This window comes from Loxodonta africana, chromosome 5 (genome assembly GCF_030014295.1).
Source record: "Loxodonta africana isolate mLoxAfr1 chromosome 5, mLoxAfr1.hap2, whole genome shotgun sequence".
NCBI classification, from domain to species: domain Eukaryota; kingdom Metazoa; phylum Chordata; class Mammalia; order Proboscidea; family Elephantidae; genus Loxodonta; species Loxodonta africana.
The window spans coordinates 108,206,628-108,221,893 of NC_087346.1; the positions used below are offsets into that span (position 1 = coordinate 108,206,628).

Below are 15,266 nucleotides of genomic sequence, written 5' to 3' on the forward strand. Positions count from 1 at the left end.
TCGACAGCAATGGATTTAAGTAAACCCAGTACACAAGTCATCCCAAATTTTCCTATATAGATTGGCCCATATCTGACAGCTGCTTTTAGTAAGTAGCAGGGCAGGTGGTGAGTGAAGATGGGCATCTTGGAAGCAGACCATAGCCTGTTGCTCTTACAGCTGGAGAGCTGACAGATGATGAATGACCCCTGAGAACATTGTTGGGATAAACACTGTGAAATCGGCAGTTATTTTCTGCAGTGTTGGAGGACTAAGGGTCGTATGATTCTCTTTAGGCTAGTATTATTTTTTAAGGTCTCTACAGTGAATGCGGTGACTTGTTAATAGAAGGGTGATGACTTCTTCTGCCACTTACTGGTGCAGGTCCCAGGAGCAGGGTGGGTGGTCCTGTCAGACCAGACCCCTTAGCACCATGTACCAGGTCCTCTACAAGCTGGCCCTTGCTCACTTTTCCATTCTGGCCCTTGACCCTGTGCTTCAGCCACGTTGGTCTTTTTTTGTCATTTATTTTATTTAGCAAACATTTACAGTTCTTACACTATGGGCTACTCTTCTAAGCACTTTGCAAATATTAACTCATTCAATTCTCAATACAAACCTATGAAGTAGATACTACTATTATTCCCATTTTACAGATAAGGAAACTGAGGCCATTCTGAGATGTTTTTCTTTGTGTGTGTTCTTTCTTCTACTGGGATTCCCCTCCCTACCATTTCTCTTCTGAAATTCTATTTGCCATTTTAGCCTTAGCTCCTCTGTACTCTCTTACCATCTTTTGTATGTATAGCACTTACTACATTATATAGTAAATAGCTGAAGGTCAGTCTCTCCCCCAGGTAAACATGGGCGAGTTACCTAATTTTAGTTTCTATGTTTGTAAAATGGGTATCAGGTCCCAGGGTGGTACAAATGGTTTGTACTCAACTGCTAACCTAAAGATCGGTGGTTCGAACTCACCCAACAGTAAAGACTACATCTAAGAAAACCCTATGGAGCAGTTCTACTCTGTAACACATGGGGTTGCTGTCTGAGTCAGAGTCAACGTGATGGCAAGTGGTTTTGTTTTGTTTTTGTTTTAAAATGGGTATACCAAAACCCGTTGCCGTTGAGTTGATTCCAACTCATAGTGACCCTGTAGGACAAAGTAGAACTGCCTCATAATGCTTCCAAGGAGCGGCTGGTAGATTTGAGCTGCCAACCTTTTAGTTAGCAGCTGAATTCTTAACCACTGCACCACGAGGGCTCCAAAATGGGTATAGTGTTATTTATTCACAGGGTAGCTGTGAGGATTAAAAGCACTTGACATAATACCTGGACCACATGCTCAGGTAATGCGATTCTCCTACCTTGTATCTTTGCATTCCTTGCACACAGTTCCCAACACAAGGGAGATGCTGTTGTGTGAGAAGCTGGAGGGAAGGGAGAGAAGGAAAACCAGGATGGCCCAAGGCAACTACAGGAGAAGTGAGTGTCCACACTCCCAAATGCCCCATAAAGGTTCCAGTGGGTGATAACTGAGAAAAGACGGTTGGGTTTGGTCATTGGTGACTTTTTTGAGAACAGCTTTAACAGCGTGGCAAGTGGGAGGCAGGTTGTAAGTGGTTAAGGAAGGAGTGGGCGGGAAGGAAATGAAAGCTGAGAGTACTATCATCTTCTCTTTCAAGAAAGAAAGAAAAGAGGGCAGTCTCAGGGCTAGAGGAAGAGGTCTCGGTATGGATATGAGAGGCCTGAGTGTGTCTGTCTGTAGGCAGGAGTAAATCTCACGGAAGAGAATACCTGGGAGAATGCCCTTCTCCTATCTTGGTTGAAGCTCAGTCTATGCTCAGAATCCCTTAGTGTGTTGCGCCCCCTGAGACTTGATTCCTTTCGTTCTCTCACCTCCTTGCAGCTGGGGAATCTCAGGGTCTAGTGCGCTTTGTGGTTAGTTGGGGCCCAAATATGTTTAACTTGTCTAAGCTGCAGTTCCCTCACCTGTAAAATAATGCCTACGTCACAGGGATATTTTGAGCAAACAATGAAACAATGCTTGTTAAGGGCCAGTTACAATATCTCAACCATTGTGTCCTTTAAACACAGGGCATGCGGTAGAGGGCCCAAAGGCCAGAGGGGGAATTTCAGAGTATGAGTAGAAGTGATTTTAGATGAGCAGGGCCAGGGATAGCTGAGTCATCCCAAATACAGCAGTCTTCATTTTACTGCTTTCCCTTCTATTCTTCATGATATGAGTATTTAAAAAAAGTAAACTTATTCATCACACAACTTTTTGTTTGGAACGTATCGGTTAATATTATTCAATACACGTTTTTATATGTCTATACTGTGTTTGTAATAATTCTTAATGGAGGTATTATATCCAGTTATCTTTGCACATACTGCTTTATAGTCTTTTGGATTGTTTTTCCTAGGACGAATTCCTAGGAGTGAGATTACTATGTTCAAGGGTGTGGATGATTTTCGGGGTTTTGTATAATGCCATCAGTTAATTGCAGCAGGTAGATCTGTAGTGAAGGGGTGGGACGGCAATGCTAAAGAAAGATAGAGCATTCAATAATAGAGTTCAAATGAAGGCTTTATATGAAAACCTAAGTCCACCTCACACACCTCTGGGTTCTGTGTGCTGCCTTTACTTGAGGGGAGAGCGGAGCTAGTTGGAGCTTGGGTCTGTGATGGGGTAAACGGAGCTTGGCTTCAGTTTGGTCTTTGTCAGTTTCTTTTTGGGGACTCTCATCAGAAAGCAAAGATGTTGGAAAAGGTGTGTGACTGAGAGAAAAAGGCCGTTCATTTTCCTGTTTTAGAGCTTTTTGGGGGGAAGGGCAGACCAATTTCATCTTTACAAGATATTAAAGAATTTAATTATTTTGATTACAGCCTTCACAGTGTTAGTATTGTGAGCAATTTTAACAAATACAGGGGATGTGATTTAGATAATTATTGAAATTGTCACATTTCGAATCAGTGATTTCATTAACAAATATTGCTATTAATAACATTTTTTCCCTCTATCTTGTAATTGTTTGTAATGGATCTTCCTTTTTTTTTTTTTTTAACAGAAAAAAAACAGAAAAGGGTTTATTGATGTTTCAAAAATCAAGTGTGTGGAAATAGTGAGGAATGATGATGGTGTCATTCCCTGTCAAAATAAATATCCATTTCAGGTGAGTTGGCATATTTTCGCGACAGTGTGACACGGGGCTTTTAGCCATGCTTGCTATTTGACATTACGGTTTCCTGACGTTGCTTTGGTAGCTGGCTTTTAGGGTCATTTCCCGCTCTAATAGTAACTGCTTTTCTTCATAACTTGTTGATGAGTCTTGGCTGGGACATTAACATATTCTTGTCTTGGTCTGTTAGATTCTACCAAGAGTTCAGAGTTTCCAAACCCGAGACCTAGTTTATTACTGTTCTGGTATATTGTAGAACAGTTAGGACGAGGAGTCGGGGCTGGGACTGAAAACTGTGGGAAGAACATTTTTCTGTGAAGTTGAAAAGCTGAGAAGGGGCAGACATGAGCTGCCCGAACAGACATGAGACTGCAAGGCTGCTTGTGTTGAATAATACAGTATCAGCTTCATCTATTGATTAAACTTCCGAGTTTTTAAAGGGTTATCACATTGTTTCCTTTTTTCCTCACACACATCCTATTGCATAAGGAAGGTAAATACCATACTTTTCTCATTTGTGACTGAGGAAATTGAGGCTCACAGAGGTTAAACACCTTGTCCAAAGTCACTTTGTGAATTAAAAACCTGCCTAGAACACGCACTCAAATCCCCTCACTCCAAAGTAGGCTCGGTATGTCATTCTGAGCCCTCGGCTACATCCCGGACTGGAATCTTGGTGCACACATGCCTAGTTGAACCCTGATATTCTAGAGCTTGCAGCAGACAAACCAGTTCCTCTCTCCAGGATCTAACCACCATTTCTCTGGTCGAGGATACTTTTAAGCTTTCCTTTGAGCAATAGATATGTCAAGTAAAATTCACTTTTTACCCATGGCTGTGGCCTCACCAGGTCCTGAGGGGAAAATGGCAAAAATCTTTTCCAACATAATATTGCAATGGAGTTTTTGGTTATTTTTAATAGCTGCTCTGAAAATAATCAATTATATTTGAAATAAACATGTACCAGTTTGGAGAGTAAGATGATTTGAAAGGAATAAACAGAAATATTCAATCTTTAACGGTGCATCTGGATTACTTTCCAGTATGGTGGCAATAACACAGTAGGAGGAAGGATTACATTTAATTTTTTTTTCCCGTTTCTCATTTTATATCTGCCATTTCCTGATTGAAGAGCAGGATAGAAAAGTGCTTAAAGAGGTGACTTTGCATCCAAACCACTTGGTTTGCCACTGACCTGTCCTGTGACCTTGTGCAAATCACAGAACCTCTCTGTTTGCACTTCTCAAAAATGGGAATATAATAGCAATAACAGTAGTCACATCACAGAGTTGTTGTGACAGCTAACTGAGGTGATATGTAATTAGCTTAAACATATAGTGTCATGGATTGAATTGTGTCCCCCAAAAATGTGTGTCAATTTGGCTAGACCATGATTCCCAGTTTTGTGTGATTGTCCACTATTTTGTCATCTGATGTGATTTTCCTGTGTGTTGTAAATCCTATCTCTGTGATGTTAAGGAGGTGGGATAGGTGGCAGTTATATTCATGAGGCGGGACTCAATCTACAAGATTGTATTTTGTCTTGAGCCGATCTCTTTTGAGATATACAAGAGAGAAGCAAGCAGAGAGACGGGGGACCTCATACCATCAAGAAAGCAGCGCTGGGAGCGGAGTGTGTCCTTTGGACCTGGGATTCCTGCATGGAGAACTCCTAGTCCAGGGGAAGTTTGAGGACAAGGATCTTCCTCCAGACCTGATGCCCTGAATTTGGACTTCTAGCCTACTAGGCTGTGAGAGAATAAGCTTTTGTTTGTTAAACCGATCCACTTGTGGTATTTCTGTTACAGCAGCACTAGATGACTAAGGCAAAATTAGTACCGAGAGAGTGGGGTGCTGCTCTAACAGACACCTAAAATGTGAAAGCAGTTTTGAAACTGAATGGATAGAGGACCCAGAAGCAAGTGAGAAGAACTGTTAACATCAGAGATGGCGCGGATGGTGAGAAATGGCAACAGAGAACTGGCAGCAGCAGAACCAAGGGACCAGTGCCAGACATCGCTGGAGCTGACCCAAGGAATGAGAGAGCTGTGTGCCTTTGTGCAGGAGGCTTCCTTGTGCAGTGGAGTGCCTCCAGGCACTTACCGGTAGAGCTAGGCTTGCTGATCCACAGAACAAGAGTTGGGTGCCTTCCGGCTGACCTTTACTGGCAGAATGGGGCGCTTCCAGGTGTTTATTGGTGGAGTTACGAAGCTTGGGAACACTTACACAGAAGAGCAAATGCTAGTAGAGAGGCCTAAGGGGCCGAGAGGCCAAGAAATGAGGAAATGAGGAAGCAGAAATGAGGAACACAGGAAGCTGAGCTGCCTCAGTCTCAAAGTGTATGGCCATGACCTTTGGGGTTTCAAAGGGTGGAGCCATGGCCTCTGGTATTTCTAAGGGTGAAGTTGCCATTCAGATGGACTAGGAGAATGGCGTGCCTAAAGCAGAAGGAGCAGAGTTGCTGTCCTAGGGGAGCCTAGAAGGCAGAGCTGAAGCCCAGGGCCAAGGGGCCTCCACTCAGAATCTGGAGAGTGTGGCGAATACCTTGGCTTTAAAAAAAAAAAGGCACACCCAATACCTAGAGTCTGCAGGGTGGGGCCATTGTGTAAACTGTGTCAGAGAACAGGATTATTTCCAAAGCCTTGAGGGCTAATGTAATGTGTTCTCCTGACTTGCTTGGTGCCTGTTATCCCTTCTTTTCCTCCAGTTTCTCCCATTTGTAATGGAAATATCTAGCTTCTGCCTCTTCTGCCATTGTACCTTTGGAAGCCCTATATTCTAGATTTCACAGATGAAGAGGAATTTTTGGATTTTGGACTTGGAGTTAAGACTTTTCCTATGATATGTTGGGGCAAATATGTTTTACATGTGGCAAGGACATGAATTTTGGGGGACTACAGGATGGAATGTCATGAATTGAATTGTGTACCCCAAAAATGTGTATCAATTTGACTAGGCCTTGATTCCCAGTATTGTGTGTTTGTCCACCATTTTGTCATCTGATGTGATTTTCCTATGTGTTGTAAATCTGGTCTCTATATTGTTAATGAGGTGGGATAAGCAACAGTATGTTAATGAGGTGGGACTCAATCTACAAGATTAGGTTGTGTCTTAAGTCCATCTCTTTTGAGATATACAAGAGAGAAGCAAGCAGAGAGACATGGGGACCTCATACTACCAAGAAAGCAGTGCTAGGAGCAGAGCACATCCTTTGGGCCTAGGGTTCCTGTGTGGAGAAGCTACTAGTCCACGGGAAGATTGATGACAAGGATCTTCCTCTAGAGCTGACAGAGAGAGAAAGTCTTCCCCTGGAGCTGATGCTCTGAATATGGACTTCTAGCTTACTAGACTGTGAGAAAATAAATTTCTCTTTGTTAAAGACACCCACTTGTGGTATTTCTGTTATAGTGCACTAGATAACTAAGACGTACAGCAAGAAAAAAAAAATTTTTTTTTGAAAGAACAAGATGAATGTTCATCTCTATTATTGTTATGTTACGTTTACTACTGCAGCAGCTGCTGATGTTAACACTACACCTAATGGCTAGATCTACAAGTGAGCCCCATTTAAACCTTCTTTTCATTTGAGTATATTAAATACATATGTAACTTGTATGGTGTGTATGTCTGTGTGTGCGTGTGTGTGTATGTGATTCCATTTGAAGTTTAGCAGAGAATCAGTCCTGTGTACTTCTGACAACAGACATTTTGGTGGGTGGTTGTGGGAGGCTGTGGGTCTCATAATTCTGAACCCAGAGTTAAAATGTTTTGCTTTCCAAGCTACCATCTGTCTCTTTGTTGCACTGAGAAACTGAGGTGGCCTGCATGTTGCTGTGATGCTGGAAGTTGTGCCATCAGTATTTCAAATACCGACAGGGTCACCCACAGCAGACAGGTTTCAATGGATTTTCTTGACTAAGACAGACTAGAAGGAAAGGCCTGGTAACCTATTTCTGAAAATTAGCCAATGAAAAATGTATAAATCTCAACAGAATTTGTCTGATATAGTGCTAGAAGATGGCCCCCCTAGGTTGGAAGCAACTACACAATAACCATAACAATGGACTCAAAAAATACCAACAATTTTGAAGATGGCACAGAACTGAGCAATGTTTCATTCTGTTATACATAAGGCCACCAAGAGTCGGAGCCAACTTGATGGCAACTAACAACAAGTTGGCCAAGTAAAGAGATCCACTCTGTAAGCTTTGGGTGGATTTAAGAATGATGATAAAAACAGGAAAACAGAAAGCATTCCATCCTTGAACCATTTTTAATTGTCAAGATGAATAAATACAAAAAAGAGTCAAAAACAATCTTAAAAATTAATCAAGAAGAGGTACAGTTGAGCTTTAACTATGTAATTTAAACTAGCAGAATTTGAAAGATTAAAACTATCCTCTTTTATTATAACTTAAAGCATAAATCCTAGTTTCCCATCTTAACAGTGAAAGTTTGCATCAGATTCAGATACAAGAGAACAGTAGTGCCAAAAGAAGAAAAGGAGTAAAAGGGATTTTCAAAAAGATACCAAGAGAAAAACAGGAGGTTGCTTCCTCTCCCAGCATATTCTAGCCCCTAGGAAGGGGTAGAAGTCCCTTGGTGATGAAAATGGATAGTACCCTGGGCTGCTAACTGAAAGGCTGGAGGTTCAAGTCCACCCAGAGGTGCCTCGGAAGAAAGACCTGGCAATCTACTTTCAAAAAATCAGCCATTAAAAACCATTTGTATGGAGCATAGTCATACTGTGATACACGTGTATCTAGGGTCTATAGAAATCAGAAGTGACTCAATGCAACTGGTTGGCAAGGGGCAGAGTGGGTAAATCCCACCTTTTTTGCTAACTGCATGGTAAGGATCAGCATGAATCCAACCCCCAAAATATGGGGATGGACCCAGTCCTCACCTAAGCACTTCTGCATCCTCATTGCCCACTGCCCAAGTGGCACTCTCTCTCTGACCCTGGTTAGAGAGTGCCACTTCAGCAGCTAGCACAAGTTAGAAGGGCACCTTCTTTCAGAATGCCGTATAGGCAGATGCCAGCCCTTGATGGCTCTCACTTCCTCTATGGGTTTGATAATGCACTAGAATGACTCACAGAGTCTCACAGAGAGTACACCATACTTATGACTACATCTTTATTATAACCAAAAAGAATAGAAATGAAGAGACACATAGGATAAGGCCTGGGAGGGTTCCCAATGCAGAACTTCCATACACCAAAGAGGGATGTACTATCCTCTTCCATGCATAGTTACCAACCAGGAAGCTTATCTGTGCCATAGGGTTCCAGGCTTTCGACAGCCTCCCTACGTGGCCATATAGATTACATCACACCTTGTAAGACTTAGTCAGCATCAGGCCCCCAAGTATTCCCTCCTGGTATGGTCAGCCCCCACTCATTAGCCTTAGGTGTGGTCCAGCTCTCAGGAATCAAGACCAAAGGCCAAATAGCTTTTTGCCAGGTAACTCATCACACTCCACAGAGTGGATAGAGAAAATAGGGAGGAATCAGCTGCCTAGTGGGCTACCTCTTGTTGCCTCCTTAGATGAGTCATTTCGGATGGCAGCTGGGGATTCCCCAGGACGTGGCATTTCTTTCTTAAGATTTGACCCCAAATATAAGATTATTTCTATACCACACTGTTGAATGAATGAATGAGTGAGTGAAGATGTAAGTAGGATGGAGGGTAACTATGAGTTACTAACATTCCTAACAGTATTTATTTCCTCCTTGTTGAAATAGCATCTGTGCTTTGAGATTTGCGAAGTTCTCTCCCTGACAGTTTTTGCTGTGATAGGATGACTCATCAGAAGATGGGAGGCACACAAGAAATGTGATTTACCCTGTCACAGGCTCCTTCTGTACGTGACGTGGAAAGTACCTACATGGTGTGCTCTGGGGTTCGCTGAGGGGAGGATATTGTCCCCAGATATCTCTTCCAACAACCTGCCTAACTCTCTGAGATGTCAAAATTAGAGATTTATTATTTGTGTTTAAGGGTGGTATGCCTAGAAATGTCTTGTAGAAAATACAAATGCCCCACGTTAGCCAGGTAATATGTCAAAAAAAAAAAAGTCAAGCTAGTCTTAATTATCAAAACTCTAGAATTTGGATTAAGTTTTTCAGATTAGTCTTTAATCGTCTTTAACAAAGTTACAGGGTTGTTGGACTGGCCATCAAGGGCAAAATGACAGACCAAAGACGAAATTCTTGGGTGGTTTCCTTAATTTTATTATTAACATTAAAAATATTAAAAGTAAGACTATGTTTAATTGTCTACCAGACATTACCTCTGAAAGTGGCAATATGTTTAATAGTGTGGGCTCTGAAGTCAGAATCCTGGCTTTCTGGATTGCCAGCCAAATGAAGAGGGCAGGTTAGATAACACAGCATTATAGGTGCCATTGCAGCACATTCTATGTGAATGGTATCTCCTGGAATTACCCAAGAGTGGAGGGCCTGTGGATAGGTATTAGTTTCCTCATCTGTTATAGGGAGATAACAATACCATGATGGTAGGATTAATTGAGTTAATGCCTTTAAAGCACATGGCATAGAGCTGGGATCCAAAACCAAACCCAACCCAGTGCCGTCGAGTCGATTCCGACTCATAGCGACCCTATAGGACAGAGTAGGACTGCCCCGTAGAGTTTCCAAGGAGCGCCTGGCGGATTCGAACTGCAGACCTTTTGGTTAGCAGCCATAGCACTTAACCACTGCACCACCAGGGTTTCCAGAGCTGGGATAGTGAGTATTTAATGAAATTGTTGTTGTTTGCCATCAAGTCAGCTCTGACTCCTGGTGACTTTATGTATTAACAGAATGAAACGTTATCCCATCCTGTGTCATCTTTATGATCATTGGTATATTTGAGTTCATTTTGCAGCTATTGTGTTAATCCACCTCACTGAGGGGTTCCCTCATTTTCACTGGCTGTCTACTTTACAGAACATGTTGCCCTTTTCTAGTGATTGGTCTTTCCTGATGATGTACCAAAGTAAGCAAGTCAAAGTTTCTCCATCCTTGCTTCTAAGGAGCATTCTGTTTGTATCTCTTCTAATGCTAATTTGTTCTTTCTTTTGGCAGTCCACAGTATATTTAGTATACTTTGCCAACACCACAGTTCAGATGCATCAACTCCTCAAGATTTATTTAGTAATGTTAGCTACTACAATTATTTATTGTGGCAAAAGGAGTGATGCTGAAAGTGTAGTCCATTTATCTAAAATATTATTTTGAAAAATACTAGATTAGAATATTCCCTGTCATACCAAGTTTATCTAAGGTTTATAAGAAATACTGAGAGACTAATGAAGCATCCTGGCTGATGTGTATATATTTTTTTTTCTATAAAAACACAATCCTTTGCAACGTGTGTATCTCACACCTGAATGTGGAAATGGAAGAAATAGATAACGCTTTTGTAAGAAAACAATGTAGGTTACTTGAGTCTGAAGTGATTGACTTTTATTCTGTCTTCCAAGAAGCATTTATTGAGTGCCTATGGTATCAGGAACTTGGTGCTAGACAGACATGCTGTGTCTATATATTTCTCACCAGTTCCATCTGTTGTTTTATCCTAGGTTGTCTATGATGCTAACACACTTTACATTTTTGCACCCAGTGCACAAAGCAGGGACCGGTGGGTGAAGAAGCTAAAAGAAGGTAAAAAATCATATAACGAAATATTAATCTGTATACAATCTTAATATATAACATAGCTGTGGTGAACAGAAATACAAAAAATATACCCGTTAACATTTATAGTCTTTTAATCTTCAATAAGTGCTGCTCCAAGGACTTTCTCTTACTGAAAGTGATACCAGCATCCTGAAGATAACTTCCCTTTTAAAAACCTGGTTTCTTCTAGAGACATTTATATCATTTCTAAGAAAACTCTGCTTTCGTTTTACATGTCATATATTTGAAGGTGACAAAGCTCTGGGCTTTTATGACCAACAGGATTTGGTATTTCCTAAGAAATTGCTTGTACAGTCAACATTTGATCAAGAAGTCGATGGTATGGGTGGACTGGCTTATGTGTAAAATGCTTAAATGGGTGATTTGTTCTGCACAAACCCCATCACGTCTCCTGTGGTGGAAAAAAATAGTGGTAAGCTGGCTTTTGCATTTTTCCATCATGGTCCAGCAGCAGTTACATCTGTTAACAAGGAGGCTTCACCAAAAAAGGAGGTGAATGAGAACCAGGTGACTTTCTGAACGCTGAATAGCGTGCTGTGGTGAGAGGTTCTCGTAAGAAACGTGGTATTGGAGGAACAAATCATGATTAACTGTTTTACAACACATTTTGTACAGTCTGCATTGTTCTACTAATCGTTATTGTGCCTGTGAATTACAGAAATAAAGAACAACAATAATATTATGATTAAATATCATCCTAAATTTTGGACAGACGGAAGTTATCAGTGTTGCAGACAAACTGAAAAACTAGCACCTGGATGTGAGAAATACAATCTTTTGGAGAGCAGTAAGTATTCATTTTCTTCTATAATTATGTGCTCAGAAGGTCTCTATTACCTGGATGGTGAGAAAGTGGCATGATTGGTTTACCAAGTAATTAGAAAGTTAGGAAATAAATTGTAAAATATTTTTTTGCATGCTTTCTAGCACAGTGGAAATGTAGGGTTGGTGTATTTTCTCAGAATAATTATATTTAGTTAGCAATGGGACCATGTCTTGGAATCAAAAGTTCTGTTTTGGGTAGCTTTTATTACAACACTTAAGCCTGCTAAAAATGGATCTATTAAAAGTGTGAGCCCAATGTGATATCATTAGTGCTTTTCTTAACATTAATGTTTATGTTTTCTTCAACAAATAAACTTCCCAGATGTATAGCTAGAAACAATGTGCATCATTCAACAACACATCTACGATCTCAATAGGATTTATTCTGCTGGGGCATAGTGATATGGATTTTAGCAGTGGTTTCACGGTCTTTCAGGGCAGTAAGGTAGCAGAATGGTACCTCTACAATGTTTTGATGAATAAGACTATCTAGGCTTAATTTTGACACTTAAGTCCCTTACAAATTTTGGAAATGAAAGTGGCACTTTGGTATAATCTAAAAACACACAGAGATTCAAAATTGCTAGTACTCTAAAATACCCATAATAATGATTGGATGGGGGCAGTGGTAGAATTTTTGTCTTCCGTGCGGAGACTCAGGTTATATTCCTAGCCAATGCACCTCAAGTACAGCCACCACCTGTCAGTGGAGGCTTGTGTGTTGTTATGGTGTTAAACAGGTTTCAGCGAAGCTTCCAGGCTGATAGCCTAGGAATAAAGGCCTGGCAACCTACTTCTAAAAAATCAGCCAATGATGGAGGGGAGATGAGAAGGCAGAGAGGGACAGGAGCTGGCTGAATGGACATGGGGAATACAGGGTGGAGAGGAGGAGTGTGCTGTCTCAGCGGGAGAGCAACTAGGAGTACATAACAAGGTATATATAAATTTTTGTGAGAGACACTGACTTGATTTAAACTTTCACTTAAAGCACCAGTAAAAAAAAAAAAAAAATCAGCCAGTGGAAACCATATGGCTCACAATGATCAGATCCCAGTTGTGCATGAGTCAGAAGCCAGTTCGATGGCAGCGAACAACAATAATGACTGGATATACTGTACTTCTTTTTTCTCGCTGTCACGGTATAGGATGCTCACTGTGCCAATCAGATCTGTGTGATAAAATTTCTGGATCCGAGCAGAACAGCCATTAGCAGGGATGCTCCATCGTGCATGAGATGAGGCCAGATGACTTTCCTGGTCCATCCAGTCCTGAAGTCTATGAGTCCTGGCACCCTGATCTCTTGGGATTACCCATTGCCGTTGAGTCAATGCTGGCTTGTAGCGACCCTATAGGACAAAGTAGAACTGCCCCATACGGTTTCTAGGGAGCATGGTGGATTTGAACTGCCACCTTTTGGTTAGCAGCCATAGCTCTTAACCACTATGCTACCAGGGTTTCCTCTTTTGGGATAGCCTAACATTAGTTTAGCACATTAAAAGGAAGGCACATGTTTCCAAGGCTGTTATTGTTTCCCATTTTTTACATTTTCTTAAACCTTAGTGTTAGTATGTGTAAAGTCTAACTTGCTGCAAAAAGAAACTCGAGAAAATGTATTTCAGTGTCATGTAATAACCCAGTGGTGGCGAATGGTCCAGGGCTGATAGGGGTAGCTGTGCAAACGGATCACAGGGTCTGCTCCAGTTCTAGCTGTCTCAACCTGCAGCAAGAAGGGGGAAAGTGGTCGAGGGTGCCCAGGGGAAGACTTTTAAGGGCAAGATTTAAAAATGGCACATACTACTTTGCACCAAAAAACAGACAAAAAAAAACCCCACTGCTGTCAAGTTGATTCCGACTCACAGCGACCCTATAGGAGAGAGTAGAACTGCCCCATAGATTTTCCAAGGAGCGCCTAGTAGATTCGAACTGCCAACCAGAGCCCTTTAATTAGAATCTGGTCCCATGGCCACATCTAGCTGGGAAATAAAGTCTTTATTTTTAGCTGGGTGCGTATAACCGCCAGAACTCTAGTACTGTAGACCATAGGAGGAAAGGGCAGACCGCCAAAACTTCTTCATCCTTCTCGGTGTTCTCTTTCATTTTTACTATTTATTGTTGATTCAGCATGAATTGTTGAGTGTCTAGTTTCTGCAGTGATGGGAGACACAAAGAAGAAAACATGATCCCCAATCCTGTACAGTCTATTCAGGAAAATAGAAATATAAATCAGCTATAAAAGAGTGATTAAGCTATGAAAGACAGAGTGATTAATTCTATTCTAGGAGAGTGAAACAAGCTAAAAGCACCAGAATGAGAGCGTGAGAGTGGGCCTGTCATCTTTGTGTTTATTCTAACTTTTACTTATAACTGCTATTATTTTATTTTTATTGAGTGTTGGTAGACAGCATTTTTGACCTGTTTTCTGTTGTTGTCATTTTCAGGTATAAGAAAAGCACTACCTCCAGCACCGCAAACAAAGAAGGTAGGAGGGCTTGAACTTTTGGAAGCATTTGTAGTTTATTGAGCATGTTTGTATTCATTCATTTTAACAGCTGTGTCCCCCAGGATCATATTTAACATCAGAAGTAGATGGACTATGGCTTCTTTGATTTTTTTCTTGGTATCAAATAATATTAATTTAATTGTATCACAAATTATCAATGGGGGCCTTGCATTTTGGCTGAAAAAGTTATATAAGAAGCGTGGAACCTTAAAGGAATATTTCAAGCTTGAGACCTCAGTATTATGACAAAGGAATGACTTCAGTAATTTAATGCCTTTGAGGAGGGAGGTAGGGTGGGAAAAACATCCACTTTGGACCCAGATAGCACCTGACCTGAGTCTGGTAAGAGTGACTTTGGGTGGGTTACTTAAACCATTCTTTTCTCAACTGAAAAATGGAAATTATAGAACTCTACTTCGTGGGGTGGGTATTAAGGATATGTGAGAAAAAAATGTGTTAGGAACTAAGCAGTATGCCTTGCTTATAGTAGGCACGAACCAAAAAGCCAAAGCCACTGCCATCAAGTTGATTTGAACTCACAGCGACCCTATAGGACAGAGTAGAACTGCCCCACAGGGTTTCCAAGGCTGTAATCTTTACAGAAGCAGACTGCCACATCTTTCTCCTGCGGAGCAGCTGGTGGGTTAGAACCTCCAACCTTTTGGTTAGCATCTGAGTGGTTAACCATGGCACCACCAGGGCTCCTTATAGTAGCACGAAGATGTGCAAATTCTTTTGAGTGAGAAGAGACCTGATAAAAGACTCTGTTGTGAGTTTTTCTCTAATGTAGACTATTTGCATGATTGGTCTACTTGTATTCCTCTTGGCTTTTGCTCTCATCATCACCTGCTCCTCTTCCTGAAAAACTCTCTGACACTAAGCAAAAGCCTTTTAGTATTTAATGACAGCTTTTGCTCATCCTCTATATTGTGAAAACCATGAGAGATCTAATAGCATCAACATTTTCAAACTCATGGGAGGGGATACCAGATTATATTAGGTAGATTTGAGGCTTCTGCTTTGTTCTATAAAAAAAAACAAAACCAAACCCATTGCCGTCCAGTCTGTTCGTACT

The 15,266-nt window shown here is 41.2% G+C and overlaps 1 protein-coding gene across 8 annotated transcripts in view; it reads left to right on the forward strand.

The window, feature by feature from the left end:
* TEC (tec protein tyrosine kinase) overlaps window positions 1-15,266 on the forward strand; it is a 144,278-nt gene that overhangs the window by 101,488 nt on the left and 27,524 nt on the right. For 2 of the 8 annotated variants that reach the window (XM_023555042.2, XM_023555040.2), the window contains exons 3-7: window positions 1,375-1,464; window positions 3,051-3,155; window positions 10,749-10,830; window positions 11,525-11,653; window positions 14,130-14,170. In XM_023555042.2, coding sequence (XP_023410810.1) covers window positions 1,375-1,464; window positions 3,051-3,155; window positions 10,749-10,830; window positions 11,525-11,653; window positions 14,130-14,170 — 447 coding nt within the window. Of the gene's footprint in view, window positions 1-1,374; window positions 1,465-3,048; window positions 3,156-8,907; window positions 9,027-10,748; window positions 10,831-11,524; window positions 11,654-14,129; window positions 14,171-15,266 lie in introns of those variants that run through there. The other 6 variants (XM_023555041.2, XM_023555043.2, XM_003415866.3 and 3 more) reach the window with 6 other exon arrangements.